The sequence below is a fragment of the Sceloporus occidentalis genome, unplaced genomic scaffold (assembly GCF_023333645.1).
Source record: "Sceloporus occidentalis isolate IW3139 unplaced genomic scaffold, rSceOcc1.0.p SCAF_16, whole genome shotgun sequence".
In the NCBI taxonomy this organism is placed as follows: Eukaryota; Metazoa; Chordata; class Lepidosauria; order Squamata; family Phrynosomatidae; genus Sceloporus; species Sceloporus occidentalis.
In genome coordinates this window covers 13281283-13307350 of record NW_028316996.1, presented here as the reverse complement: position 1 = coordinate 13307350, position 26068 = coordinate 13281283, and the positions used below count along the sequence as shown (strand labels likewise).

General features: G+C 40.4%; 1 protein-coding gene across 1 annotated transcript; it reads right to left on the bottom strand.

Moving 5' to 3' along the window:
- Positions 1-728: 728 nt before the first annotated feature.
- LOC149303047 (transmembrane protein 161B-like) lies at positions 729-13045 on the bottom strand. Its single transcript, XM_089481801.1, has 11 exons — positions 12972-13045; positions 8509-8595; positions 8127-8224; positions 7859-8015; positions 7319-7470; positions 6274-6334; positions 5072-5212; positions 3246-3359; positions 2946-3120; positions 1216-1312; positions 729-1000 (listed from the first exon to the last, which is right to left on the bottom strand). The coding sequence occupies exons 1-11, from the start codon at positions 13043-13045 to the stop codon at positions 729-731; spliced, it is 1428 nt and encodes a 475-aa protein (XP_089337927.1).
- Positions 13046-26068: the final 13023 nt, after the last annotated feature.

Sequence of the window (26068 nt, the reverse complement as noted above, 5' to 3'; positions counted from 1 at the left end):
TTTAGATAATAAGATTTTGAAAGGTAAATTCAAGTATATGACAGAGCATTGCGTCTTAAAAATAGCACCAGCTCTTGGCAAGTGTGTCACATGGTCATCGATTTATTAAACGTATAACTTTGTTCTACGTAAATAGTTAACATTTACCCCTCAACAAATCACACCTGCCATTCAGGCACGTAAAAGGTTACAAGATATCACACATCTGTTTGCATACTTCCATACATAGCTTTCTTTACTGTAATATACAGTAGCAATGCATTACGTCCTGTTGGACATTGTCATTAAAAATTGACAGTTCCAACAGTAGTTATTTCTCAATTTTAAGCCTCTGTTTTCTTCATATGGCTCTTATTTATAGTAAGAAATACAAGGACAACTCAAGGCACTCTGTTTTAGAGTGGTCATCCATACTTGGTGAAAAAAAAGTTAAGACCAATGTAAATGAAAGAGCAGTTCATCTGGGACGCTTCCTTTTAAAAAGATGAAAGAAAAAATAGAAAAGCCAAGTACTTTGTGTAGGACTACATCAGCAGTTAGGTCTTTTTCCTCCTAGGTAATGCAGATTAAACTCACATACAGTGATTATATACATTTACCCTGAGATTCCAGAGGAAATATTGAATCAAAACATAGTGCTACCGATAGATTGGCTTCTTGACATGTGCTCTTGACATGGCAGCTTTTCTTCAGTTGGTCCTGTGAACATGATAATGAAGAAGTCTGGCTCATGCCACAATTAGATATTGATGGTAAAACAATCCAAAAAGACTTGTAGAAAAAAGGCAAGCTGCAATCCACCAGGTAAGAAATGACAGGAGTCCCCGAAACAGAAGAGGCGTGAAAATGTTCTTGAGTCCACCAAGTGCCATTGTGACTTGAGTAACTGTGGCCTTCATCTTTTCATCGGGGCATGGCAGTTCAGAATATGCCGAATGAGATCCCTGTGCAGAATCGTTTGAAGTGCCAGTATATTCGGAGATGCCCCATGAATGATTGCCTATTGAGACATGATAATGAGTCATGGAGTTTGTGAAAGAGCTTAGGTAAGATAACAGAGCTAGAGTACATATCAATATAAAGAAGTCTATTTAAAACCATTTTTTGCATAATAGTTTAAACAGCAGAGCATCTCATTTTTAATCCAATACAAGTACAGTTTTTTTCAACTTTTGAATTTTCTTTAATTTGGTTTAAGTATTTGATAGGCCATACCTAGTGTTTTCAGTAGCAGAGTTGTGTGAAGTAGTATTACCAGAGGTGCCACGTATTGTAGAGCAATAACACAAAGATAGTAAAACACCCGAGCAACCTGAAACCAAGATATATAATAAATAAATAATAAATTCAACATACAAATATCTAAAGACCACCTCAGCAACATTCCGAAATCAAACTGAAATATGGCAAAAGTTGACAAACTAGCCGATCATAGCCAAAAAAGGTATTGTAGACAACACTCCAAATATGTTAATAGTAAGGCATCAATATAGGGCTGCAACTAACGATTATTTTCATAATCGATTAGTTGGACGATTATTTCTTTAGATTTGTTTGATCATTAAATCATTTTAAATAAACTGGGTGTTAAAAACAGCAGAATAAATTTTTTTTACATTAACATGTGTCATTGTACTCTGCACACATCGCTTTTATCTCTTTATCACAATGGCATTTCTCTAATCGCCTTCTTATTTTACTGACATAATAAAAGCTATATTTTACAAGGTACAAGAACCCAAACACTATTTCTCAAACTAGGTTTTTATTACCTAAACCATAGGTTTCCAAGTACCTCAAGACATTTCTAACATCGGAAACCCCTCCCTGGTCTCTCTAAACTTTATCAAAATTACATTACCAATCATTACACAACCTTATAACGTTTTAAAAAGCAGAACAAAAAAAAAACAAAAAAACACAAGCATTCTGAAAAGAGGTGGACTATCACTGTTCCAGAAACTTGGCATAATATTTTTTCATATTTAATAAAACTACGATTGAGAAAAAGTAGTTTCCTTTTATTTGCCAACCTACCTCCCAGACTTGCCCCCCATGCTCTAGACTCCCTGGCGTCTAGTGGGGGCAGCTGGTGGACATCTGTGCGATGCACATAGACAACCTCTGCTTCTGACTGGCAGCCGCGGAGGTTGTCTGCGCACAATGCGCAGATTTCCACCAGCTGCAAAAGAGGAGGATCCAGGTCCCCTGCAGCTCTGCGGGGGATCTGCAGCTTAGTCTTATAGTCAGACCTCTATTTGAAGTCTGATTATAAAACGACCTCAAAATATAAGATAAAGGGTATTTTTCAGAGCATTTGCTCTGAAAGAACCTAGACTTATATTTGAGTAAATACGGTAAATCGATCAACTAATCGATAATGAAAATCATTGACAATGATTTTCATTATCGATAAGTTGTTGCAGCCCTACAATAATAAACATGATTAGCATGAAAGAAAGAAAGATTAGTCCTATAATAAATAGTCAGTTGATTAGGATATAGTTTAGTGTGGTCTAAGGGAAACCACTCAGATTTGCATCCAACACCTTCAATCACGTTCTGATTTTTGAAATTAGCAAATTATATTCCTGTTCTTAGGTAAATTCTGAGAACAGGAAGCTACTACGAGAGTTCCCATTAGTACACTCATAAGGTGAGACCTAATAGATATATTTGTTATGTTAGTCAATACATTTTGCATAATCCTTTCAGTACACGTTGATCTGAGTAATGGACATTATCTGTATCTTAAATATATAATTTCTTATCCTATTTTTCCCCACCAAAACATTGTTTTACTCAATGAGTAAGACAGTATAATTGGCTTCTCAAGCTAGCCTTTTATGTGCATGGGTGAATGCATTTATATATTTAACATATTCAGAAACACACAATCATCTTAACGTGTTCCCTTAAATATGGATAGGTATTGTAAATCTCACCATTTTCTGTAGTTCCATCGTACTTATTCTTCCCGCTTCCTTCTTCATTTGATCTATACATTTCTGTGCCAAATTTAAATAAGCTTGCAGATGATGTCTCATCACAGCTAATCTCAATGCACACAACAGAATGATGACCCAAAGGCGTAATGTATCAAAGGACTCTTCAGTCATTCTAAGGAAGGAATGGGGGCTAGGGGTTAGTAAAAAAACCACTATTTGACAACCTTCTAAAATGTACTTAATATACCCAATAGAGGCGCTCTCACAACTAACATTTTTTTAGAAAGTGAAACTTACAAAGGCACACTTTCCTTGCCAAGTGGTGGATTCAGAATATAGTCCTTGGTGATTGGTTTCACCCACAGTAGAACCATTAAAAGAGGAGCCAAAAAGTTGATGTGAAGCAAAAACCTGTAAAGAAGAGAATATACATTTTAGGCCACTTACAGATCTGCAACACATGCACCTATGCTGCACAAGTCAGACACCAACACATTCCAGTTTACCACAGCTATGTTCCACAATTTGACCTCAAAGCAGCTACCAAAGTACATAATCACCTACTGGAGTGCATGTGAAGAACCATGGCTATCCTTAGACTATTAGCTTTAGGGCTGAAACAACGAATCGATAAAATCGATAATCGATAACGGAAATCGTTGTCGACGATTTCCGTTATCGATTAATCGAGTGATCGATTAGTTGTTGGAGCACTCGGCTCCTTTTACTTACCTCCGCGAGCGTTCCCCGCTTCCGCTACACGCGCCTTCTTTTAGTTGCGGTTCGCTCTGTGCGAGTGGCTCCGTTCGCACAGAGCGGTTCGCTCTGTGCGAGTGGCTCCGTTCGCACAGAGCGGTTCGCTCTGTGCGAGTGGCTCCGTTCGCACAGAGCGGTTCGCTCTGTGCGAGTGGCTCCGTTCGCACAGAGCGGTTCGCTCTGTGCGAGTGGCTCCGTTCGCACAGAGCGGTTCGCTCTGTGCGAGTGGCTCCGTTCGCACAGAGCGGTTCGCTCTGTGCGAGTGGCTCCGTTCGCACAGAGCGGTTCGCTCTGTGCGAGTGGCTCCGTTCGCACAGTGCGATTCGCGGGGGTGGGGGTGGGGTTTCAGGGGATGCAGGGCAGAGTGGGGGGGGGGCAGGCCAGGGTAGGAGACTGAGTGCAGGGCAGGGTGGGGGTGGGGATGCAGGGCAGGAGACTGGGTGCAGGGCAGAGTTGGAGACTGGGTGCAGTGCAGGGTGTGAGTGTGGGGGCAGGGCAGAGTTGGAGACTGGGTGCAGGGGCACAGTGCAAAGTGCCAGGGCTGGGTGCAAAGTGCCAGGGCTGGGTGCAAAGTGCCAGGGCTGGGTGCAAAGTGCCAGGGCTGGGTGCAAAGTGCCGGGTGCAAAGTGCCAGGGCCGGGTGCAAAGTGCCAGGGCCGGGTGCAAAGTGCCAGGGCCGGGTGCAAAGTGCCAGGGCCGGGTGCAAAGGGCCGGGTGCAAAGTGCCAGGGCCGGGTGCAAAGTGCCAGGGCCGGGTGCAAAGTGCCAGGGCCGGGTGCAAAGTGCCAGGGCCGGGTGCAAAGTGCCAGGGCCGGGTGCAAAGTGCCAGGGCCGGGTGCAAAGTGCCAGGGCCGGGTGCAAAGTGCCAGGGCTGGGTGCAAAGTGCCAGGGCTGGGTGCAAAGTGCCAGGGCTGGGTGCAAAGTGCCAGGGCTGGGTGCAAAGTGCCAGGGCTGGGTGCAAAGTGCCGGGTGCAAAGTTTCTTGAACAGTAATAGTCCACCTCTTTTCAGAATGTTTGGGGTTATTTTGTTTCATAAATATTGTGTTTGGGTTTTTGTACTTTGAAAATATTGTTTTTTTATTACATCATAACAAAATAAGAATGTTAATGTAAATTTTAAGTTGTTTTTTAACATCCAGTTCATTAAATTATTTTAAATAAACAAAAAATTTGCATATTGTTTTTTTTTATCCGATTAATCGATTAATCGAAAAAATAATCGGCCAACTAATCGATTATTAAAATAATCGTTAGTTGCAGCCCTAATTAGCTTATATATGTAATAACACACATAAGAAAATCAGGTATAATGATAATTTGGAGCCACATCTAAGGAGTCAATCATGGAAATGAAACTGAAGTTCTTACTGTGTAAATTTTTCTGTTGTTTGGTTTAGGGCATCCAGGTGCATCTGAGCTAATCGCAAGCCAGGGAAAGTCAGGAAAGCCCCAATAAAAGCGCAAAACACTGCAAGGAATAACTTGAACGTCAACTTGGAGACTGGAGCTCTAGAAAAGAAAGAATAAAAAAAAAAAAAAAAGGGAGCTTTAATATGTTGCACAATAGAAGTAATTGCCGATTGACACTCGCTAGTAAGGGGAGCGAGTGTGGACACAGGGCTGGCCCTACAATGGAGCCGAGTGGGGCAATTGCCCCGGGCGGCACTTTTGAAGGGGCGCCACTTTGCTACCCCAAGCGCTTTTTTTTTTTTTTGAAGCGGAGGAGAGAGAGGAGCGCAGAGTGGTTTTCGCCTACACGCTCGGCATCCCTCTCTCCCCTCTGCGAGCCCTCTAGCTCGGTCTCGGTGCCGGCTTGTAATGCTGAGCGCCGGAAGTGACGTCAATTTCCGACGCTCAGCATTACAAGCCGCCACCGTGGCAGAGCAGGGAGACTCGCAGCAGGACTGTTTAAAGGTAATTACAAAGGGGGGGGGGATAGGGTAGATGATAGGAAGGGAGGGTAGATAATGGCGTCGGCGAAGTTTAAAATGCCGCTACCCCCCCCCCCCGCCGACGGCGTCATTTTAAACTTCGCCCCAGGCGGCATTAAGTCTTGGGCTGGCCCTGCGTGGACAAGTGATTATTTAGAATTGTAGTAGTTTTGGTGTAGCAAATATGGTGACATTAACTAGATTACAGCAAACTATTTTAACATAGTCTGCAACAACGAAGTTAAAAATAAAAAAAAACACCATGTAATACAGCAGCTGGGGCGTCTAGTCTATAAACTCATTCTTTTTTTCTCATTTTTCCATGGAGGTGGTGGGGGATAAGTTGAAATATCCCTTCTGTTTATTCCTTATTGAAGAAAGCTATGTGGTCATAGCTACCGACATGCTAACGCTAGTGTCCCAAATGATTCAACACTTATATTAGGGCCTATAATTATATCCTTTCTGTATCTTGAAACACTAAATAGTTCGCCAACACAATCATAGGTTTATCCAACTGAGATCTGTTTACAACAGCCAACGAGTGCAGATATAGCAGCAAGTCTATGTATCCCACATATAGCTTTCACATTCAAATTGATTCCTTATGGAAGTAAAAACTGAACTGAACAGACTTACTGGGATTCAAGACCTTGTTTTTGTAGAAACTGCACAGCACTTTCTGAAAATTTTGAAAAGCCTGAAGGAAAGATGTACATAATCTAATCACGTTCTGATCTAAAACGTCATGTGTCTAAATAAATATTTGCAAAAAAAAAAAAAGTTAGACATTACTCTTGTTTAAACACAAACAATACATATATATATAATACAATACACACACAGATCAGCCATAACATTGTGACCACCTGCCCAATATTCTGTAGTTCCCCCTTTTGCGGCCAAAACAGCCCTGACCCGTCAAGGCATGGACTCCACTAGACCTCTGAAGGTGTGTTGTGGTATCTGGAACCAAGACGTTAGCAGCAGATCCTTTAAGTTGCGAGGTGGGGCCTCAATGGATGCATCCTGGTGCCGTGTGTTCTCCAGGTAAGTGACGCACCCAGCCGTGATGTAAAAGGAAACGTAATCCATCAGAACAGGCCACCTTCTTCCAGTGCTCCGAGGTCCAGTTCTTATGCCCATGTGCCCATTGTAGCACTTTTGTCAGTGGACAGAGGTCACCATGAGCACCCTCACTGGTCTGCGCCCCATACGCGGCAAACGGCAATGCACTGCGTGTTTTGACATCTTTTTATCAGGGCTACAGTAGCTCGTCTGTTGGATTTGACCACAAGGGCCAGTCTTTGACCCCCATGTGCATCAATGAACTGTGGCTACCCCCGACACCGGTTAACAACTTTTCCTAGGTACTGACCACTGCAGACCGGGAACAACCCACAAGAGCTGCAGTTACTGAGATGCTCTGACCCAGTCGTCCAGCCATCACACTCTGGCCATTTCAAAGCGGCTCAGATCCTAACACAATAACTTTGATCATCTGTGTTATTCACGTCATCTGACAGTGGTCATAATGTTATGGCTGACCAGTGTGTGCAATATAAACATACATACATATATCACACACATACCCCCATTATAACAAGCCACAAAGACAACTGTACTTTGTGTTTAAAAACCTAAGACATTTTATAGCTTAATATTCTGAGCATCTGCATCTTACCAGTCTCAAGCCCGAATTCTAAGTAGTTTTCTGTCACTATAAGAATTGCCATCGCTTTTACAAAAAAGAAAAATCCAAATGTTACGCAGACAGATCTTTCTCCGCCATCTTGAACTTTGAAGTAATGTGTTGTCAAAGAGAACAGAACTTTTCTGTATACAGTGTGGTTAAGGAGAAAGAAAATATTTGAAGAGCCGTCATATATTGAAAACAGCAGCTTGTGACTTAATTTGTGGGCAAACCAAACTTTTTTTTCCTGCTGACTTGCAAAACTAAAATTCAATCAGTCTTGGAAAATATTTTTAAAAAGGAAAAGCGTACTTTTACAGTACATTTAACGAGAAAATCTCACAAATACAAACAAATCAAAGACAATACCAAACTTCAAAATACTATTAAAAAGCAGAAACCATTAGAGAAGAAGTTGATTAACTGGAAGATAATAACCTCACAAAATCTTATTCAGCCATGTCAAGTGTATGAAAGCAACAGTGCATATATTGTATAAAATACAATTAGTATTTTTTTGTTCAAGGATACATAGCAAATGCCAGAACAAGCATGCACCACACTATACTGATATTCATTTCTTGGGATGGGGCCATCAAACTGTAATACACTTCCGTTATTAGGTACACCACAGTAGCTGCAACAGTGAAGTCTACCAACCATTGGTACTCTGGGAAATAATGAAGTGCTACAATAGAGCAAAAAAAGGTAAGTAACAAAAATTCTAATTTTATGTACTTTATTCATACAACCAGTCAGACACTGTATCTAGACATAAAAATACACGCTGAACAGTTACCTAAAGTGTCCATTTCAGTAACAGTCTTTGTCTCCAAATGTAGATCAATGTCCTTTGGAATGGTTAGAGGCTTATTCTCAATGTGACCATTGTATTTTCTGCATAAAATTACAAATATATATCTATTACAATGCAAAACAAAGTAGATGCATCAAAGGTTTAAACTGCGTCGCATGGTGGAAGATTGGTATCTTCACGTTACACGAATATAAACAAGATCAGGAATGTAGCTGGTCCTAAATAAAATGCTATTTATAAATATACAACACAACATTCCAGTTAATCCACATCTATACAGGCCAAGAGATTTTCCTCCCATTGTTTATGTAATGCAACACCATACGGGAGACCAACTGGATCCAAAGAGTAACCACTACATTACCTATCTTTTTTGTTTTTTCCTTTCAATTGTTGTTTCCCTGCAAGTGCTCGCAGCTCATCTTCTGTTGGATGCTGATACCAATATAAACTGTAAGAGAAATTGAATAATAACAAACACTTAGCTATATGGCAATACAGTAACATGAAACCAAGGGCATGTTTGGTAGGTGAATAAGTCAGTGTTCAATAAAACTGAAAATACATAAACAAAACAGAGGAAAGCTGAGTTTTGATATAAACCCCCCCCCCCCTCATACAGAGCAGATTAAAAAAACCTCCTTAATAGGACCACTATCAGCTCAAGAACATTTGTCACCTCATTAAGTGAGGGGGATAAACATTGACCTTGGTTTAAAGAGGTTTCTTTTTTTTTTTATAAAAAAAAACAAAAAAAACCAGAAATTGTATAAACCAAGAATTTTTTTTTTAAAACTGTAATACATAAGGGCAGGGCTCAGCAAACCCCTGGTGCCAGATCGCCATTTTGACTGAAAACACTTCCTGGTACCCAGGGTTTTGCAGGGTTGACATCATGAATCCGGCACCCTAAGCTTTCCAGGGGGGCGTGGTGTAGCAAGGGTCGCAAGGCTCCCAGCGGGGTCACATAATGCCTCACCGCACCCATCCAGGAAAGCACAGAGTGCGGGATTCTAATGTATAGTGCTGGAGTCAGTGTATACTGGAGTGTCAGTCAATGTGTATACGTATAGTGCTGGAGTCAGTCTGCGAGTGTGTGTATACTGTAGTATCAGTGTGCATGTGTATATGTATAGTGCCAGAGTCAGTATATCTACTGTATTGCAGTACCAAATTGTATGTGTCCACAGTGTTAGTGTGTAGCTTTATATATGTTTATATGAGGGATGCACTGATATATCAGTGGCCAAATATATCGTCCGAAAAGGGCATTATCAGGAAAATGCTGAAATAATAAAAACAAACAAACAAAAAAAAAAACCGCTTGGTCGCGTACCTGCGCATTGGTTGCACATTGTGCGAGCAGCGTCTCTTGTACGGGTCAGGAAAAGCAGGAACCCAGCGGAGTCACATGAATGCACATCACATGACTCTGCTCCGTTCATTCTCTTCCCCTGCGGCCGGGGCCAGAGAAGTTGTTCAGGAGGAAGAAGCATGGCCTCTGCAGAAGTCTACAAGTGAGAGATCTGCAGTTCAGATAAGGGGGTGGGGAAGGGTGTATGAGCAAGCGTGTGTGTGTGTGGCATGGCATGGCATGGCATGGCATAGGCAGCCTGTAATCACACTTCTAATATGCCCAGGTTCTAGTATGTGCTGGCTGCCTGGGCATGATAGGAGTGTGATTGCCGTTAGACATAGACTATATGTCTAACAGCAATCACACTCCTATCATGCCCAGACAGCCAGCACATACTAGAACCCAGGCATACCTAGATTCCAGCATGTACTGGCTGAGAGGAGTGTGATTGCTGCTAACAATCATAAGTAATATTGTTATTGAATTCACACTCTTATAATGCCCAGACTCTAGCATGTACTAGTTGCCTGGGCATAATAGCCGTGTGGTTGCAGTTTATATATATATTATGGGGGGGGTCATTTTCGGTTTCGGCCAAGTGGGTGTGTGTATGTGTATAAGAGTGTTGTGCTAGCATGTATGCTGTTTATGTTACAGTATGGCATTAGCAAGAGTGTGTAGGTCGGTATGTGTTTTTTAGCGTATGGTGATAGCACGTGTGTACATGAGCGTAGAATGTTAACTTATGCTCACTAACACCTCACAGTAACACAGGCTAAGAGTGTGTTAATGTATGGAAAGGCTCAACAAACCCCAACATTTTTGGGGAAGAAAAAAAAAACAAAGAAAAAAAAGCTGGCTCCTAGATCCAAACCAAATGTTGGCCCTGGGAATCCTTTAGCAGAATGAAACAGCAAAATTCTAAATAAAAATAAGAAACTTCAAACCTTCATTAAAATCCTGCTGCTGTATCGACCACTTTAGCAGCCATATTTCTTAACTCCACTAAAAAAAATACGCTCACACCATTCCGGTAGCAGACTGTTCAGATCAATGACATCTGTCTGCTGTTATTTTAATCAAGGCAGTTTAGAGCTACACTATATCTGACTATAAAGATATAGTTTGGTATATTTTGGCCAATGATTGCCTTATACTAATTTATATACAATGTAATAAGGTTCACAAGGCAACATCATCCAATCCAGAAAAAAAAATAAAAATGGATAATTCATTGGAAATTAGAAACATGAAATTCGATTTTCATTTGGCCAACTTTACACACAATCAGCTACAAAGAATGGATCTGTCTAGCTGAGGGACAAGCTCCAAAAAAGAATCACATGTACTTTCCAAGTACAGGAGAACAATTATATTCAACACCCCAAACAATTTATCAATTAAAAAAAAAAAAAAAGAAAACTATAAAAGTAATAAGTCTGTCTGCACAGCTATAATAGAAGTAGAGCAACACTAACACAAATATAATGGTACTAAAATGAAATACACGATAGAAATCGAGCACATTACAAGCAAGAGGGAATATATTTTATTTCATTTAATTGGAGCTATATTTATTTTTATTCAAATCACCTATTTGGTCTGATCGTTTATTCCATGATTGTTATTCAACCTCTCAGGTAATGATACACAAATTGCCAAAGCGCCAATGTATTTTCCTGTGGCCACAATCTTAATATACCTTATTTATTTTCAACTTGTGTCGTTTGCTTTTATTTTTTTTTTCTTCTTCTTTTTTTTAAGTTAGGTTTTTTTTTTTTTAAATGTTTTCAGTCAGTTCACATTAGTCACCTGTATATGTTCTATATTTCAATCTACAAAAACACACTAACCCCAGGTCATACTGCCTTGCGTTAGAACATCTCAGTCTTAATCACACAGCCTGACCCCCTGAATCATGTCTACGGAAGAAATGGGTTCTTTGGAACAGTCAAACACACAGCTTAATGTGGGGTTTCAGCAGCGGTCAGCTAAAGTATCATATGACTGACAATGTCAGCCTCCAGCTCTGTGGAAAATGCATATTGGAACACATCTACGGATCTGTAAGAATGTTAACGAAATTTGCCTATTTTGTCAATTTGTACAAAATGAGTAGGGATCCAAAACAAGCTAATACAAAGTTCCAAACAGGGCCGGCCTTTGGGGTGTGCGACCTGTGCGACTGCACAGGGCGCCACACTCCAGGGGGCGCCGCCGCGGGGTCCGCCGACGTCGCCCCCTCTGCACCTAAATTAAAACATCAGGTTTTTGGTTTTTTTTTTTTACTTTATTTAACATCCTCCATGTTAAATAAAGTTTTTTTTAACGTTATTTAACATGGAGGATGTCAAATAAAGTTAAAACAAACTTCATTTATGTCCCCGGCGCCCCTCACTCTCCGTGACTCCATCGCGGTGCCGCTGTGAAGCGCGCACCACGGGAAGACGGACGCCTCCCGCTCCCACTGCAGGACTCAACAAGTTTAGTAGGGGGAAGGGGCAGGGGGATAGATAGTGAGAAAGGGGAGTTTATTACAAGTTTTTATTCCTTTCTTTTTTTGGGATGGGGGAGGGGGCGCCAGAACACCTAAGGCCGGCTCTGGTTCCAAACTTTTCCACTTTGTCGGAATGTCTACTTAAAGCTTCTCTTTCTCAGCAAATCTGTGTTCATTATTCTGGACTCCCGGTGAACTTTCTGTAAAAGGATGGAGCGTCCGGCCTCATTGGAGGAACGGGGAGAGTGTGTGCCTGGAGGAAGTTCAATGGGAGGACAGAATAATGAAGACAAATTTACTAAACTGCATTATTCTGGCTTCTCGGTGCACTTCTGCAAAAGGGCAGAACCAGAGGGATGGTCTCTCCCCGTTTGGCACAGTAGAAGTTCACTGGAAGGCCATGTCCACAGAGAAGGGGACGAAGAAAGAAGACACGAGGACCAGCGGATGGAAAAAAGCTGCAAGAAAAGCAGAGCTGCGGGGCAAGAAGGGACAAGGAAGCGGTTGACAGAGAAAGTAGGGAAACATTCAGAGAGAGCATGAAGAAGTGAATGAGGATGAGTGAAAATAGATTTTGTTTCTCAACGAAGCCCTTCTGAATCTGGTTTGAGCTGAAAACGCAGGAGAGAATAGTCCGAAAATTAAACAAAAAGTTTGCCCAAATTGTTTTTGGTCCATTTGCACAAGTCTATTGTATACAGCACTATACGAAATGTTTAAAGAAAAAATATTTTTGTAATTCCCCTTTAAATGAGCTCACTGGCAGACACAGACTGAGCCCACCTGTGCTTACGTGAGGATACATTTTATCACAAATCACCAACTACAAACGCTACATTGAAGTAACCTTGCCTAGTAAATATGTATTTTACATAAAATCAGTTTTAGACCCAAAATTGGGCATCGGGAATAGCAGCACATTATCTACCCACGAGTGAGTGACAAAAAAAAATAAAAAATAAAAATCTATTACCTGCCATTGCAGAGAAGCCAACGAGCAAGAGAATAGTGAGGGATGATCTTTTGCAGGACACTGGCCATCACCATGGTAACAACCAGCTGTACTCCTATAACACCCTGCAGGGGAACAAAGGTACAACAGCCTATTCACAGACAGACTTCAAACAGGTAGTACAATTATCTTTACCTTTACAGCACCAATAATTTACACAGCTATGAACTGAGACGAAAGACACATACATTTGGCAGAGACAGCCATGATCTCAAACTTACAATCAAGAGTGGATGGGGTGTAGAGAAACAGAGAAAAGGGGAGAGATAGCGCCATAGAAAAATATATAGAATGCATCACAAATTCCCTCTTTAGCAGAATCTGATTGCCTAGAAGGTTTTCATGCTTTCAGGTTTGCCTTTTAAGGTGTTAAAACTAGTATATATCTGCAACACCGGTCAGAAAACAGCTACTGGTAAAGACACCTACTTGTGTTTCTTAGTGAAACGCTATTCGGGGGGTAGACGGCCTCTTTACTTTTTGAACATTTGATATCCCAGGAACTTCATCTTAGTAATTGTGTGCTCTGATAAAATCTTCCTTCATTAGCTATTGACAGCTTGTGTGACTTTTTCCCCCCCTTTTTATTTTCATTTGTTGGTATATGATTAGTTACAATTATATATTTTATATTAAATACGTCTGTTTTAAGATACATCAATAAAGTGCTTGCTATAAATAAGCAAAAATATTTTTTTGTTCACGCTACATGAAACAAAAAACAAGGAATACCTAAGAAACATAACTGGGAACATACAAAGAACGGCAAACAGAACTAGATTTATCAGCAAGGTGAAATTCAACAAGCAAAGTCAACTTCCAGATAGGATTGTTTCAGTCAAAGGCTTGACTTTTGCAAGGTGAAAGTGAAAATATTCTCATAAAACGTATTTTAAAACGGGAATTTGCTTTTGGGTGTGGAGAGAGTGACAATCCTTTCATTTGGTGGTGGAAAGGTTTTTATGGGTTCTTTGTCATTGACTATATCCTCCAAAATTGGAATTTAACAGAAAAGCATTAAAACAAAGTGTACATATTTCAAACCAGGCATCTTAAACAAAATAAGGCAGGGACATTGTTAGACGCCATTAAACATATACATGAGGAACTGCCAACATATGTCCAGAAGCTCTGAACTAAAACTCCTGTTATCTTATCGCCAACGTCTGCAGTGTTTCTTACAGTACAGACATTCACATGGAATGACAAAACTACAATGGACTGGCTGCCAAACAGATACATAGGGTCAGCGGGCTTTGCTGACAAGTTTACAATCTACCATGATCTAGAGAGGACCTTCGAACAGATCTAGGCTAGCTGCTCTATCGCGGGAGCTGCAGTCAACACGGTTGTTGAGGTACTTGTAGGCCATCACTGATAAAACCACATACGCCTCCGATTAAGAGTTTATAACATGCCACTTAATGAAAACAGTCTGTATTTAACGATCAACAGAACAAAAACCTACTAACAGTTAACTTTCCAAACAATCTTTCATAGTAAAAGCAGAGTTCGGATGATATTGCTCCAGAGGATTTTTACTATGAAGCCTTATGGTCTCTTATTCATGAAAATGACTCCAGTATAAACATGTCCAAGACTTGGGTGCCCGACTGTTCTTGCTGCAGGAGACTTGAGCATTTTAATTTACTTTTTGATAACGTTATGACGGGCAACGTCAATGAGCTTTTGCAGTAAGATGGTCTGAGCTGGCCCTGCGCACTGCATTGGTAAGGTGGGAGATTCATTAAATCTGACTTGGATATGCATTATACAGGGGCAGTTCAAGCCTTCTTGCAGAAGTTTTAACCCTTCATGTTGGAATGGAATGTCCACTAAATAATATAATTCTACTTTCAAATGTATCACACTTTTGTTTTATGTAAAACATGCTATTAAATATACAAGTCATAAAGAGTGTCCCAAAGAACATGCAGATATCCCACTGAAATGTAATGCAACCAAACCTTACAATGCAGGGAGCCGGGCAAAAATGTGTGAAAAGACGGTATGAACAAGAGGAACAATATTCTACCGGAAGTAAATAGACTCACACGGCTGGAAAATACCAGTCCTATTAGGGAATTATATTTGGCTGCATTAGCCCAGATATGTAAGATAACAATATGGTTTAACATTTCTTAGAAACAATTAAACATTAGGTGTTATAGTCCATTCAAAGGCCTAAAAATGATAGGTGGTCTTTACATCTCACGATCAGCTTCCAAGGAAAACATATATATGGTTTTAAATTGTCCGTATTTCAATTCTGCAACAGACCAGGCACATACGTTCAGTATCATTGAATGCTGCTCTGCATAGTAGTGATAAAGCACTAAATTCAGTTTGGAGATCCTTCACGTTTCGCAATTCAGTAGGAAAATACTTAAGCGCACACTCACCATTTTTCTGCTGCGTCACTTGCCCCCACTGTAAGAATTGTAATGCTCTTTGCTTCAAAATCATAAATATGCCCTATAAATGCAGAAAATAAATACATCAGTGCAGTCTGACAGCTAAAAAGAAGTGAGATCAGGAAATCAGCTGCAGAATTGCTCAAGTGGCAATAATAAAGGTTCAGGATACTGTGTGTGAAGTTTTATTGATTTACACGGCACTTTGATGTGGGTTGCTGCATCACAACAGCAGCTTAAGAAGGCAACATGCGTGTCACAATGTTATCCAGCTACATAACTTACACATGTGTGCGTGTGTGTGTAATGGTGAACAGAGGTCAGGGGAGAATATGTAAAGCACCGATGTAGATGTGTGTCAGAGTACAGCACAAAGGGGTGTCAGGGTGAAGAGTCAGATAAAATGAATAACAGTGCAACACAGTTGCTGTGTGTGACAAAGTATTACAAAGTCAATACAAGAGAAGAAAACCAAGTTACACTGAGCCAATATACAATCAGAAACACCAGTTCCAAGTCCATGCGGTTCTCAGGAGGAAAATAGTCAAGTAATACCTGTGTCCTGGGGGGCAATATGTTGCTGTCCCACCAAATGTTTAAGGACTAAGCATGAAGCAGTCTCAGCTTGTGAACAAGAGCACCACGTAACGGTCCAGACTCACACGCAAAGGTACAGCGTGAAGCAGACCCAACCTGTGTGGCAAAGAAGTCCCAGCTCCTGCACACTGACAGTAGGTGTTGCATTCCCACCTGTGTGCAAGGTCACAGTAGAAGGAAGCCCCACCCTGCATCTATGAACACAATGGATTTAGTATGGGTCCCACCTCATGTGTCCTACGTACAGCATGAAGCCACGCCATGTAAGGCTGCAGTGCGACAAGCCCCCCGTGCGAGACTGCCACGAGAGAAGCCCAGTGCAAGGCTGCAATGAGCATCAGTCTGTGAGGGATAAAGGATGAATCAGTCTGTCAGCATACAGCATACAGCATGAACAGCCCCATTCGTTGTGTAGTGGCTCAGGATACAACAAATAAGCAATAATAAAAACACCCTAAAACCTATATGTTTGCAAGTGCATGTCAGAGTGAGGTAAAGGCATATCTATCATTCACAGTTATACTCCTATACAGTTGGCTATAGAAACAGCCAAGCTGAAAATCACTGGGAAGCAAAATCCACCTTTACTGTAGGTAAATCACACTTTAGTTACCAGTTATGTCCGAGTCTCTGTATGGATCAAGGTGTTGCATGTGAAGACAGCCCAAAATGCTCACATATGTGCCAGAATCACACTGCTTTCTCCATATACCGGCAACCACAACACTTCTTGTGCTAGAGGTCACGCTAGGACCCTTTCACTCAGCAACGCAGGAGGCTGACTCATAGGTGCCTTAGGTCAATAACACCTTAAAGCTTAAAAAACTATCATGGTATGAATACGAAAAGCCAGCGCACAATACAGACAGCCCAGGGCTACGAACTAGAACAAAACAGAAACAACAGGACAGAGCTAGTTATAGGTGTTTTTGTAAATTCGAAGCAGGCAATCACTAGTCAGCTATAACCTCAGACGGAATAGGGTCCTATGCGAGTGTAATACTTGGCGCGATTCATGATGCTAAAGCGGAGGGACGCAGAAAAAAATACGAGAGGGGGCAGATATTGTAACTTCCAGGTCAACACCTGCATCACTAGGGGGCTAAAAGGGTTATATACACCAGAGACTGAATATAGATACACCTTCGCTGCTCAAACACACGATTATGTGTCTCGAACTAGTTGTATACAGCTCTGGTATCCGTATTGTAGTCAATCTATCGTGTGTTCTTTGCAGTCAGCGTTCTCAGAACGGTAGTCAGCTAGGTGTTTAGAACTCTTTACGGCATCACAGCGACGAGGCAGCATATCATGTGACTGACCTTGAAAACGATCGCTCTAAAAAGCAGCAGTTTTCTGGATCTGTGTTGTACGTTGTGTAGCGTATTTACCTTCTTTCCTAATACCTCGCAATGCCGTGTATGAAAGTGCTAGATTTTCTTTTAAATGGCCATAAAAACTGTGTTACCTCTAACTTGTTGCCATATCAACCTTTTTGTTAGGATACATCTATTTTTTACATATTGCTGACCAAAATTTAGAGCCTTATCATGCCCTGTGTGTGATGTATAAACTCAGAGGACAGGAAAAAATGAAAGGTGTTCTGAAAAATAGCAAACCTTTCGTCCCTGTTGCCAGTGATGATTTATTGCGTTGTTGACTTAGGGGACCCTCAAACAAATTCCTTATCTCCTGTATGCCCCTGTTCATTACCGTACGGAGCACCAACCGCATAGATGCAAATTTAAAAGCAATATATTTTTAAAGGAAACTAATCATCAGTAGGAAGAAGAGGTAGACAATTAAGGTACTTTATAAATCACAAGTCTGATGTCACCTAGGATGTTGTGATTATTATTTTTATTGAAGACTAAGTTATTATGGACGGTCCTATTTATACGACACCGGTGAATTCTGTAGGACTATTACAGTAAGGATAATAATCCAATATGCCAGCTCAATTCAAAATACAGCGCCTTCCATTAATATTGACACCCTTGGTAAATATTGTCTTTATTGTTTAACTATTTGATCTTCAAAAAATACACAAATATTCTGCTCTCACGGATATCAAACAATTGCAAACATAATTTAAATATATGTGTGGCACAATTATTGGCACCCCTATGAATTCATATGAGACCAATATATTTGAAGTATATTCCCATTGATAGTTTACATTTTTAGTACACCTGGGTGACTAGGAACAGGAAATTGTTCAACCATGACTTCCTGTTTCACCAGGGTATAAATATTAGGTAACATATAGCCACATTTAGTCATTCATCGCAATGGATAAAACCAAGGAATATGATGGGTGCGGCAAAAGGTTGTTAAGCTTCACAAAATGGGAAGTGACCATAAGAAAATAACATTTCCACCATCAGGGCAATAATTAAGAAGTTCCAGTCAACTGGAAACTTTATAAATTAACCTGGAGGAGGACGTGTTTCTCAACCCACTGTGAAGAGGATGTTCTGAGTGTCCAAATAATCTCCGAGGGTAACAGCTGGAGAATTGCAGAAGTTAGTTGTGTCTTGGGGTCAGAAAGTCTTAAAAATTACAATTCGATGTCACTTTGGAAGGGTTCCAAGCAAAAAGCCACTGCTGTCAGGAACTTCTAGTTCTATGGTCAGATGAAACCAAAATATAGCTTTTTTATAATAAACACCAGAGGTGGGTTTGGCGCATGCGGACAGGTGGCCATATGGAAAAAAACCTGTGGGGTGAACTGAAATTCCACCAGTGTCAACCTTGAAATGCGAAGGATCTAGAGAGATACCGTATGGGGGAATGGTCTCATATCTCTTGTTATGTGTTCTTCTACCTCATTAGGCATTATAGGAGAAGACTTGGAGCTATTATCTTGGTATTGACTAAAAGGTTGCCAATAATTGTGCCACACATATTTATCATTTTTAAAGGCCTCTGTTGTGTTTGCAATTTTGTTCCCTGGTAAGGCATACCTCAACCTGCATCGAATGCATTTTGTCCACCCTACGTGGATTAAATCATAGGTTCACCTTGATTTTTGGCACTTTTGTGGGCAATGAGGATCATGGAATGGTTGGGGAGAATCCTCTGATCTCTCCTGATCAGCCCAGGGAGCTGTAGAGCCACAAGATGGCTCTTTGGTTAGTGGCCATACCAACTTCTGGGCAACATTCAAACCCAGCCTACACACCTCCAACATGGGAGTCAAGCAGCGAAACTAGAAACAAGCAACACCAGCAGAACAGGCTGAAGTGATGATGTAGCAAAGGCTAGTTAATATAGTGCTGCTAATTAGGATCCTAGACAGATGTTGAGAAAAGGTGTGTCCAGAAGTGTCCCACTGAGCCAGGGCATGTGATCTTAAATATCAGACTCCAGGTGGCACATTGAATAGAGCAAAGCTTCTGAGTTCAATTCCAGGCAGGACCTTACTGGTGGTATGTGAAAAAGTGACCTGAGGTACACAAAGAGTTGGGCATTCTGTCACACTATATGGTCATACTGTATATTGCTTAGCCCGCATCTACGTTAATATTATTTATTTTCTTTTATTTACATAGCGCTAACAGTTTACGCAGCGCTTAATACAATACATATATTTAAGGGATATGACAAGTCAAGAATTGACAGACTAAGACAAACCGATACATTAGGTGGAGAGAGCCCTGCTCGCAAGTTTACAATCTTGAGGGAATGGGGTGACAAACATAAAATGGTATTCACTGGGCATGCTCTGAATTATTGCCTTGTTTTGTGTACTTGGTCATTATTCTAGCAGCCACCCAGGAACCTGAATTTTAATGCTTTTTAAATTGTTCACTCTAGGTCTAGGGCGGAACGATGAAAGGGGGTGATAGGCTGTCTACGTGGGGAGAACTGTTCTACCCTATGTGTTATATATAACTAGATTAAATCAGGATTGAGCATAATCTGGAATATATCTCGTGTCAGATACATCACACAATGTAAAGATTCACTAAGAAGTCGATACATCTATTCAGCATCAAAATATTTTGATATATTTATAATAGCTTCCCTTGTAGAACCGCATTGATCGCGTATCGTTTGATAATATATAAAACATACAATCCATTAAATTACAAAAATGACCTCCAATTTTGAAGACCACCCAAATTGGTATGTACAAAATCTGATATTAAAATCTGATATTAACGTGTCCTTGAAAAGATGCGAGTATAATACATTTCAGTTACCAAATGGAACAGTATTTGGTTGATTTTTCAGAGAAGAAAAGGCAATTTGAGGCAAGCATGAGTCTTAAATCTGAATGGTTGTACAGTTCTGTAACCTAAGTGAATGTCACAAAAGGCTGATTGCTCAAGCATTTGTCATATTGATTCATTTTAATATATTTACATATTGGCATGCAACTACGATAGTGCTCACAATATTGTTGGTTAGCTTTTATTTCTGAGCTGAGGATAGCTTTGGAACAGTTGGATAATTGTAATATGAGAGTTCGAAGCTACAGTACACACTAATCCAGTCTCCGTTGCTTTATGAATGGCCCATTGAGATGGGAGTAACTGTGTCACTTATCTTTTCCAGGTTTAAAGTACTGTAAGATGTTTTATAATGTATATGGAAAAAACCAAAACTATTTATTTACATACTGAATGTAGTTGTTTGATCTGAATGTCAATTTCATTTTTTATTTTACGTTGTTTTGATCAAACACCATATGTAAAAAAATGTTTTGCAAATATCTCGAAGGGCCTTGCCATGCACCCAGCCTTTGATCTCACTCTTTGATGCACGGCTGCTCATCTTGAAAACTATTGTGATTTGCATTTGAATGACCTTTATATAAGACCATTACCTCAAGAGGAAACCTAAACTACAAAAATCCATCTTGAAACCCCAGATATATTATTTGTTGGTTAAAAGATGCAAAACAACAAGATGAGAATAAAAGATGGCAAAGCTCTTACCTTTGCATATCCTTGCAAAAACAGGGGGGAAATAGCCTCTTTCCAAAACGGAGCTATTCAACATCAGTTATTGAATGTGAACTTGCACCTGCCTTTCTTCTTGATCCCGATCTATAATTTGATTCCTCAAAAATGACAAATATACATCTGTCTGATGCCAAATTCGCTCTGTGAAGTCATGCCCCTTATTTCACTATTTGGGAATCTCAGAGGTTGTTTTTTTTGCTTATACAACTTTGCCATTAAATCCCCTTATCTTTGATAAAGGTGCATCTTTACAAGCTATATTATTAACAATCAAAAAAGTTTGAGAGCAACTCTACCAAGAATGGGCAGCTGCTTAATAGCCTGTCCCTTGGAGTGTCCCCGCCGGGGGCATCTCAAGCTTTAGCTGACTTATGCCATTAAAGAGGAAAAATCTCCATCTACTGTATATATTAGTCAGATCTTGCCCACAAGGGCAGTCCAGAACCGAAATGCGAGGGCAAATTTCCTCGGCTCAAGGGAACCAACAACCCCAGGCACACATTTACGCCTGTGTGCAGTTGATATCCCTCTAGGCACAAGTGATCAAGAAGATGTCAAGACTCTTACACTTAGGGTAGAGCCCAAGAGATGCACAAAGGGTCAAACAAAAATCACATTTAGGTTCTGGACTGCCTTTGGGGGCAGGATGATGGAGATTTTTCCTCTGTAATGGTACGAGTGAGCTAAAACTTGATGCACTGTAGGTCAGGTAATTAAGCAGCTGTCTGTTCCCTTTTTGAGTTTTTATCAGACCTTGTTGGATGCAATTATATAATTATCTTAATTTAGAAGTTTCCATTTTCTACCGCTTTACAATATTATAATACCTTTTCATTTTATGTAGTGTTCCTTAAAACCTAAATAATGTAAAATATTTCTTCTTGGGGTGTTAAAAATGTAACACCACCAGCATGCTGGATACAAGATGGCTTCCTCAAAATAAAATAATAGTAAAATAATATTTTTTTTCTGTTTCAAGTTATTCCTGTGAATTTTTATTTTGCTTTAAATTCAACGAATACTGAACTCTCAATAATAAATTAATAAAGCTGAATTCACCAAGCTCCCTTCCCCATGACAAGCAGGTTTTACCACTCAAGGATTACCACAAGGTAAATTGAGGTTTTTGTAAATAGTACAATTCCTAAAGCTCTTAAACGTGACCTGGATTGTAACACTAATAGACATATACAGTATAACTGAAATTCAGTCTTTCAAAAACATTCATGGATGCATCAGCACTTGTAATCGATACGTAAAATTAGGTCTATGCCTAAACCTATGGGTCGGTAGGAGAACCAAGAGCGACTTCTGACTTCCTGAAGGCATGTTTGACGAAAGGCTTATGGACCAATTTGGCTGTATCAGTTTTCAGTTGGTAGCTAAAATATACAATGAGCGTGTATATTTGTGAATGTTTACAGTTTGACACATGGTTCATTGAAAGTGTTGGAGTTTCATGGAATCTAAGATACAACTCTGTCATTACTCAAGTAAGCATTTCATGGATTTCAACCGAATAGTGATTTAACATATTTGTATTGTAGTTTTTCAACATGAATACATTATACCATGTCAGAGTAAACTTAGCCATTTGTCACTGTTACAGTTTTTGCATAGTTTTTGAAAGCAGTATACAATGTCTGTCCGCGATAAATAAGTTAACCTCCTTACAGTGCATCGTAGATTTATGGATCACTGGACTGGATAGCACTACTTGATTTCCCCTCTTCACTGAAAGATCTGCTCAAAACTCTAAAATACATAACTAGCCTTGCAGAGAATTGCAAGTTATGAGATGTGGATGGATCTTCTTCTACATAATCCTATTGTATAATTTACTTCCTGGGATGTAGAAATTAGATTGTTATTATTATTTATTGTTTTATATAGCGCCATCAAATTCCGTAGCGCTATACAGTCGGTAGACAGGACATAACAAGTAGTATGTAACATAAGTTGACTTACAGAGACAACTGGTGAGGAGGGCCCTGCTCAAACGAGCTTACAATCTAGATGTAGAAAATATATTTACTAATGATGAAAAGTAAACCAAGATCTTGTAGTCTTTTTCCTAAGATTCAGCACCAAAAGTACTATTACCAATGAGTGGTTATAATTGTGGAGGGAGATGCATGTACTAAAAAAGTAATAATCTTCTCACCAGAGTTATCCACATCATTGGGAACTTCCCAGCCCTCCTTGTAGAGGAGAGAGAGCCTTAGTGGGAATGAACTAGGCAGTCAGCAAGGAAAAGTGTGCAAGGAGTAGGCAGCATGTGGGCAGGGAGTGAGCAAGATGATGGGTCCTTCCCCTCTCCGGAGAAAAAAGAATGACCCAGTGAAGCAGACCTTCTTCAAAAGACTCCAAGTCAAAGTCTAAGAGTGCCCAGATATGATTATTCCACTATAGCACATTGTGGGAATGGTTTCACAGTGAATTGTTGAACTTTTGTGGTGAACTTTTTGTGGTGCATCAGTATTGTTGCTGTATCTTTAAAGCCATTGTTTAGAAACATCCACCTTCGTTCTTTGATTCCTCTTATCACTAAATTAGTTGTGAACATACCGAATCGGGACACCTGTGTTGTGGGGGTGACAAAAGGAGGAAGGTGACAAAAGTTACAAACGGTCCTTGACGTTTCACCTGATCAACGCGGCCAACACAGTCTTCCCCCGTCACTGGAAATCGGCCACCCCTCCCTCTTTTATGGCCTGGGTTAATCAGGTCAAATTCATCTATCAGATGGACGTTTTAGTGTGGTCTGCCAAGGGTGCGGGTCATAAAGTGGAACTTAAATGGTTTCACTGGAGGTCATATGTAGCATCTCTGGAGCAACGCCCTTTGCCTGTTTCCCTATAGGCCTATAGTGCCACTTGCTTATTAGATGTATGGCCTTTGGGATGGGTCTTCTTTCGCAATTATCCCTGTACACTTCCCTGTTAGTGTTTCTCGATATACCCTTACGTAGCGGAGCTCTCCGCTGGACCCTGGGACGGACTTGTTTCATTCTGTTATTATTTTCTTTTGTTTTGCATACTGGTTTTCATGACACTACCATACTGGGTACCTCTGCGCTTACCCGGTTATACTTCGTCTTCCCCTTCTGGGGGGTATCTTTACTCTCACGATGTACCTGGTTTATTGCTTATTAGATCTCAATGTCTCGTGGTTCTTATGCTGTATCGATCAGTTTGATCTAGTACATTTACCACCGGTGTTGGTTATCTCCTGATGTTACTCCTTCTGTGCTATCTGTATTGAGGGTCGGTCTTCGTGGGCAAGCCCTGTGATGCCCGACAGTCACGATCTGTACAATGTTACTGGTTTACCCACCTCAGTAGTTTATAGCCGTTCTTCTGTGTCATCACCGTGCGACTATTATCCGAACTACCATTTCCATGTATGATGCTCTTTTCTGTACTGTACCTGCATATTGGTCGTCTAATGTGACTTTGTATTTGATGCTCTTTAACCCCTTGATGACAATTGCCGGTCCGGGCACGGAAAAACATGTCATTTACGACAATTGACGTGCCAGGACCAGCACGTCTTTAAACCTCGAGGCATTCAGCAACGCCACGATCCGCACTAGGGGCCATCTCTGGCCCCTCCCCGGGGCGTCAACATCCGCCATACATTGTATGGTGGCGGACGCCCGTTTTAAAAGCGTTTAAGCTTAAATGGTGTCGCTGGAATGCCTCGATCAGGAGGCATCCAGCGACACCAAACACTTACCCCAGGATGGACTGTGACCGCTCCGGTGATCTTCACCATCAGCAAGATGGCGGCAGCCCAGGAAAAAAAACAATAAAGATGAAAAAGTTCGCTAGATGGTCTCCAGACCCTCTAGAGAACTCTGGCTCCACTTGTAGGTTGAATACAGGTACTGCATTCAACCATGCAAGTCAATGGAGCCCAGCTTTCTTATCACAGTGTTGAAAACAAATGTTACATTTTTTTTTTTTTTAAAAGGCAAAAAAAAATAAAATATATATATAAAAAATATATTTTTGTGAGCAAGTTCTAAAATTAGCATATTAACTTAAAACCATTCTCGCATGGAAAGAGTTAAAATACTGGCATATTAAATGCCCATGGGGTGTCTACTTTTAAAAAATTTATGATTTGATGGGGTTCAACAATGTCCCAAATAACACGGGGGGAAGGATGGCCACACATCTAATTTCCAATTAGAAAAATGCACACGTACCAAATGTGGCCTTTTAGTTCCCCCAAAAAATGACAAACCCATGCATGTGGGGTATCACTGTACTCAGGAGATGTTGCTGAACACATATTGGGGTGTCGTGTGACAGCGGCATATACCAGGAGCTGTAAATGCATACATAACATAGGTGTGTGGGGGGAAAAGCCCGGCTCAAAGATGTACCAAATAGGGCATGGGCAGTGGATCCCCAAATGCCAAAGTTCAACATTGAAAAATGCGCATGCCCCAAATGTGGCCCTTTTACCCCCAAACAGCCAGGCAAAATCATTCATGTGAGGTATCGCTGTACTCAGGAGATGTTGCTGAACACATATTGGGGTGTTTTATGATGTGACATATACCAGAACCTGTTTATTCATACCTGAAGTAAAATGTGTGTGAAAAAACAAATGCAAAAAAAAATACTACCATAAAGTTTGACAAAGGCTAATGGTAAAATTAGTGCTTGGAAAGGGTTAAAATACTAGCATTTGGAATACCCTGGGTTGTCTAGTTTTCAAAAATATGACTTGATGGGGTAAATTGCATTGGCCGGCTTCAAATATACCAGAAATGGCACATGGGGGGAAGAATTACCAGATTTGGAAAAAATGGCTTTGAAATAGCAAAACGCTACCTGTACTTATTGCCCCATAATGTGTAGAAAAAAGCAAAAAAACATAAAAACATTGGGTATTTCTAAACTCAGGACCTTTCATTACCTTTTATAGATGAGTAAAAGATTTTTCAACTAAAAGTTAGAAACAGTCATTTTTTAATAAATTTTCACCATATTTTATACTTTTTTTTAATAGTAAATAATATGATACAATCAATACAATGTCATCTAAAGAAAGCCCTTCT